The sequence below is a fragment of the Choloepus didactylus genome, chromosome 6 (assembly GCF_015220235.1).
Source record: "Choloepus didactylus isolate mChoDid1 chromosome 6, mChoDid1.pri, whole genome shotgun sequence".
NCBI classification, from domain to species: domain Eukaryota; kingdom Metazoa; phylum Chordata; class Mammalia; order Pilosa; family Megalonychidae; genus Choloepus; species Choloepus didactylus.
This window is the reverse complement of record NC_051312.1, coordinates 28021578-28028007: the sequence shown is the minus strand read 5'-3', so window position 1 is coordinate 28028007 and position 6430 is coordinate 28021578. Positions and strand designations below refer to the sequence as shown.

The 6430-nt window shown below is 31.5% G+C and overlaps 1 protein-coding gene across 1 annotated transcript; it reads left to right on the top strand.

Annotated features, from left to right (window-relative positions):
• The first annotated feature begins 5304 nt into the window (after positions 1–5304).
• LOC119537993 (olfactory receptor 4P4-like) lies at positions 5305–6213 on the top strand. The gene has a single exon (XM_037840657.1). The coding sequence runs from the start codon at positions 5305–5307 to the stop codon at positions 6211–6213; it is 909 nt and encodes a 302-aa protein (XP_037696585.1).
• Positions 6214–6430: the final 217 nt, after the last annotated feature.

The window sequence follows — 6430 nt, the reverse complement described above, 5'->3', positions numbered from 1 at the left end:
TAATCTAGATTTATTTTAGCCATGCAAGTGGTTCTGATTACTTGGAAGTAAAGAAAGTCCACTTGGTGAGTTGAATATTTGGGAAGGTATTTCCAAACAACATGCAAAGGAAGTTGATTCTCTGGAATAAAAGAAATATAGTTTTAGAATTTATATTTTATACAGTATTTAGGTAATTATGTGTGCCTGGTCAACTCTAGGAATAATTTTAGGGATGCAAATGCAGTACAAGATTTGATGTGTTTTTATATGAAAATTATTCCACCTCTCATCAAACTGTATTTGAAGTATTTGAGGTCATTTAAGTGTATAACCTCCTATTATTTGAGGGAAAACCAGTTGAGTGACAGGAACAAACTGTCCCTATATTTGTACAAGGTTTTCTTCTAAGAAGGGTAGGAGGAATTAGAAAGTGCATATTATTAATAGAAATAATGGTGAGGGAAGTGCAAACTCAAGAAAATGAAATAATAATCTGAACAGTAGAAGAATGACTAGCATTTCTGTGAGGAAAGAGAAGGAGAGCATGGGGATGGAACCACAATAATCGAAGCAGAAGCAGAAGAAACTGTGTGGTGAATTATGTCTCTTCCCTTCTCATATCCTGCCTGAATGTGTGATATATGCTGAATTTATTTTTGCCTCTGCTGTAAATGTAAATTGTTGAATAGTTAAAGTTCAATAAAGGCATAGTTTCTGATTTTTATAGTGCTATTTGTTTTGATATTAAGAGCAATATAGTCAAGGAATTGTTCAGTGTTTGATAGGATGTTTTAAACAGACAAGTGACAGGGAAATGACACTTATTAGGGTGGGAAATTCAATTAAGAAGAAAACATTGTTAGTATTTTTTGCAGTAGGTCAAAGTATCAATTAAGAAAAAGTCATTCACATGTTACCAAAATAGTGTCAAGACACTAATCAAAATTACATATATTCTCCATGCAATATTGACCCCCATGATTACCCTCAAATCATGACAAATAAACTTAACCAAAGACTCCAAACAGGTTACTAAATACCAAATGAAAGTCTCTCAAACCGGAATCGGGGCTTACCTTACCTCTACTGACTTTGTTAACTGATGTTCTTGCCTGTAATGATTACAATGGCAATGATTTAGTTATTCAATATTTTATTTATGCACTACTTTAAAGCATTAAAATTTATCACTTTTATTCATTCTATAAATATTTACTGAGTGTTGGTTATTTGGATGATAGCATATATTTTACAATGGTGAGAACAGAGATTAAAACATAGGAATAATTATTAATTGAGCCCCTATGGTGTAATGGGTAGTAGTTTCATATATGTTAAATTCTTTAGTTATCAAAACAGCTAGGGGAGATAATTATCCCCATGTACTCCTCAGCAATATCAAGACATGAGAAAATATATTGCATGCAAAAAAATCATACAAGTGAAGAAGTGGTGGCTGAAAATCAAATTTAAATTTGTGTAATAATTCCTAATATTTTAAAGAACATTATAAGACGGTCACTCTGCCCTTGAGGAGTTTGAGATCATTCAAATTAAGCATTTATAGAATTTTCTATGGCAGAGAATAATTATTGAAAGATCTTAGTCAATGAGAGGCTCTGTTTGTTTAATACAAGTTTCAAATATTTATTGATTATATAGTATGTATCAGGCACCATGATAAATGTAAACCATTTTGCTAAGGGTATTGACATGTGAAGTAGAAGCTGTTTTTAATCTTGACTCTAGAACTTATTGGCTCTATGGCCATGGACTAAACATTTAATTTGTATATGCCTCTGTTTGCTCTTCTATAATATGGGTTTAATAATAATTTCCTCATAGCGGTATTGGGAAGAATAAAAAAGTCATTACCTATAAGGTGTTTAGAAGAATGTGTGGCACATGGAGTTGCTCAAAATTGTATGTTAATGTCATATATTACAACTACTGATGTTTAGTTTAATTTGGCTAGAAAAAAGTTATGGATGTCATACACATACTCATAGCAAAGTCCGAATATAAAACCAGGCCATTTCACTTCAGTACCATTTATAGGTTTTAGGAAAATTTATTTTAGCAATGGTTGATAGCTCAAGTGTTATGAAATATTTTAATTGAAAAATATCTTATAATTTATGTGAATTATGGAACTAGATACAAAAGTTTGCTCATGGTAAACCTAAGAGCTAATGGCTACAAGTTCCTAGAGCCAGTAGATAGCAGAGCTGGAGAAAGGCTCATGATCTTTTTTCTCTTAGATCATTGTTCCTTCAGTGGAACTGTATATGGTTGTAATATCATTGCTAATGTTTGAGAAAATGAGACGGTTCAGTGCATTTTTCCATGCATGTTAGCAGTAAATTTCTTACTTTTTATAGATTGGGTCCATTTGCAGTTTATGTTTGAGTATTAGCTCCATTTTTACAGACTAGACAATTTGTGTTAATTTATTATCAAATTTTTCATCTACATATCAAAACTAGAATGATGAGAATGGTACAATGACAATAATTGTGAATATTAGATGGTTTTGCATGAAATAATTAGGTAATTATGAAAAATTGTGGGTTTCAACATTAAAATTTATTGTTCCTTCAGTTCTACATTTTTTTTTATTATGAATTTGGGCTTTGGACCCAGAAAAATCTCATGTCCAGTTCTGACTTGCTAAGTGCTAGTTGGGTATTCTGTTTATATTTAATCCAGGAAAGTCTCAAGTAATAATAATAAAGTTATTATTCTTGTATAAGCATCAAACTGAACATAATACTACGTTTATTTACATAGTTGTTTATTCTTTTCAAAGTTCTCCTTTTTCAACTTTTAAATTTGAATCTCTGAACTCAATCACTGATTTAGTTGTGGGAGAATTTAGGTGTATGTTTTAGAAGAAGCAAATATTGTTGAAGGAAATTAGAAAACTTGCAGTGTTTGATATCTAAAATAGATGGCTATGTCAAGAATAGAAAGCAGGGATGCTCTGTATATAAAAAAAGGACCTAGAAAATATGTGGCAGTTTATTCATGGCACAAATCAGGAGGAAAATGAAATTAAAGGGAATATTGCCAAGAAGAATGTTAAAGCATCATCTTTGGCCTTGGGAACATAGAAAACTGAAGTTTCATATACTTATGTATTAAACTGGTTAAAAAGGTGAAAAACATTTAATTAGTGGAGAAATTAATTATGTATCAATAAATGAAGACAGAAAGCTTATTTGGCTTTTCCAGAACACTCTAATAACCTTAGGTTTTTCAGAAGCCTAATTTCATGTGCAAGCCATAAAATTCTCATTTTGTTTTTTGGGGAGGAGTTAGGGGGAAAATAGTTTAGGTTGGTTTTTCTTTTTATTAATATAATTAAAAACATGTTTTCATTTATTCCATTTCAGATACAATTGGTTTAGGAGTTAACTTTAAATAATTATTTTCTATTGTCTGAAACAATATTTTAAATATTATTTCCAAATAAAAATTAGTATTTTTCACTTTATTGTGAGGAAATGTTTGTATATTTTAATTGGAGGTTCACCAAGAAGGCTTGCATCTCCAAGTTTTTACTATAAACTAATTCTTGATATTAAGCAACATAATAGAAATAAATTGATTTTAAGGCTCCATCTTCATAGCAATGTATTTTTTATTTCAAGAGTGAAATGGTTAACATAATCTACTGAAGAGAGATGGGAAGAGAATTTAAAAATGAATTGATGCAAAATACCAAAAGATTACAGAAGAAGATATGTCACAAATTATTGTCAAATGTGAGAAGTAGTAATGATGCAGTTTAGGGTCAAAATTTATACATTAAAAAGAACAGTTCTATGTTATTTTTCCATTTAGACTCAAACTATGTCAACAGAACCTCTGGTCAACCTCAACGACATTGCATATATTTTCATGTATCAAATCCTTTTTGTTTCATAGAATAGTTGCCAGGTGATGAAAGGATTCAAGCTTCCTTTATTCATTCTATACTTGACTTTAACTAAAATCCCTTCTATTTATAATGAAGGATTTGGCTAGTAGACCTCATATTTTTCTTCCTAATCAAATGATTTTATGATATTAAAATTGCATTTTTCATATAGAGTCAAATATACTTGACTATACTTTTGACAACTGGTATGGTACAGATTTGGTAGCACTAATAATTTGATTTAACAAATCAGACTTCAGTACTTCTTATGGTTAATAAAACAATGGTCATTCATTGATTACTTTGTGCTTCACACAACTATATTTTGACCAAGTCCAGGCAAGTTTCCCTTTTTATAAAGGAGATAACATGAATTGTGAAATAAAATATTGGTATCCAAATTCAGATAATGTGGTATATGTAAATAATAGAGACCATGAGCAGATTCTGTATTTCCATAAACCAATTCTCACAAACATTCCATAAATATTTTCACATAATTATTCAATGCCAAGATCATTTATGTGTTTGTTTTAAAGGCATGTATTGCACTAATATAGAAAACAGAAATCCACCCTGCAAAACAGAGAGGAAATTGACTTCCAAAATATGATACACTGAGTACAGGGCAAAACCATTAGGATAAAACTGCCTCACATGCTTCTTTCTTAGCTTTAACTACTACTTTATTCTATGGTCCATTTAAATAAATGGTTTTAATTGAAGTATTTGAAGAAATAAATATAAGTGTTATAAAGTGTCAACATCTTACTATCACAAACAACCAAAAAAAGGTGAACAAGCAATTAAAAAATTAGTCAAATCAATTACATTGGCATCTTGCACAGATAATTTTCTTTTACTTATTAAATATATACATACCATTATATTAATCTTTCATCATTTTTACCTCATTCTAAAATAATTTGAGGCAGCATATGTTCTTTTGGTGGCCCTTGTTAAAACTTGACATTTGCTTCTATGCCATTAAACAAAAACATGTATAAATTATACTTGCATCTTTAATGAATTGGGTATTTGTAAGGGTAGAGCTGTCTTTTCCAAGTTATTAGTAGTCCATTTCATTAGAATTGGAAAAGTTTGCTACTTAATAATATTGTTTAAAGTTGTTAACTGACCAGTTGAGGGCATTCATTACTATTATTGTGAAGAATGAATACAAAGTTCTGAAAGGCATATAGAAATCATCATAACATTAATTATAAAAGATGCTTTAGTTAAATATCAAAATTTCATTTTCTGAAAACTGCAATCAAGTCAATTAAACATAGTTTCATAAGATGTGTACTATCCTCACTATTCTCCATAAATACTGCTGACATTGACTTATGAATTATGTCTTTTCAGGTGACTGTTATGTATTTTTTTGGCACCAGATCATGGAAAAGAGGAATAATGTCACTGTGTTTATTCTCCTGGGACTTTCCCAAAGCAAACACATAGAAATATTTTGTTTTGTATTATTTTTATTTTGCTACACTGTTATTTGGATGGGAAACTTGCTCATAATGATTTCTATCTCATGCAGTCAGCTAATTGACCAGCCCATGTATTTCTTCCTTAAATACCTCTCACTCTGCGACCTTTGCTACACATCCACAGTGACACCCAAACTAATGACTGATTTACTAGCGGAAAGGAAGACCATTTCATACAGTAACTGCATGATACAGCTGTTTATCTTTCACTTCCTTGGAGGCATCGAGATCTTTATCCTCACAGGGATGGCCTATGACCGCTACGTGGCCATCTGCAAGCCCCTGCACTACACCGTCATCATGAGCAAGTGGAGGTGCAAGGTGATCATCATAGTTTGTTGCACTGGGGGATTGTTACATTCTGCCACTCAGTTTCTTCTCACCATCTTCTTACCCTTCTGTGGTCCTAATGAGATAGATCACTACTTCTGTGATGTGCTTCCTTTGCTGAAACTGGCCTGCACTGATACATACAGAATTGGTCTCTTGGTAATTGTGAATTCAGGTCTGATTGCTTTAGTGTCTTTTGTGATTTTAATGGTATCTTATTTTCTGATATTATACACCATCAGGGCTTACCCTGCTAAAAGCCGTAGCAAAGCTCTTTCTACTTGTAGTTCTCACATAACTGTTGTGGTTCTGTTCTTTGTACCTGTTTTCTTCATTTACATAAAACCAGCCATAACTATTCCAGAAGATAAAATATTTGCTCTTCTCTACACAATCATTGTTCCCATGTTCAATCCTCTGATTTACACTCTAAGAAACTTGGAAATGAAGAATGCCTTGAGAAAATTGTGGTGCAATTGATGATGTTAAGAATAGAAAAGCTTTTGAAAGGCATTTCATGATTTCAAACTAGGCTTTGTGAAGTAAGTGTCTATAAAACTTTGAATCCTAGACTTGATCTAGTATGGTATACAAAGTGTTGAGTTTAGTATTTTACCAGACTTCACGTTTGCTTAACTTTGAGGTATTTTCTTATGTTCATTGTTTCTCCATATTCATCACATACTTGCTGCCTCAA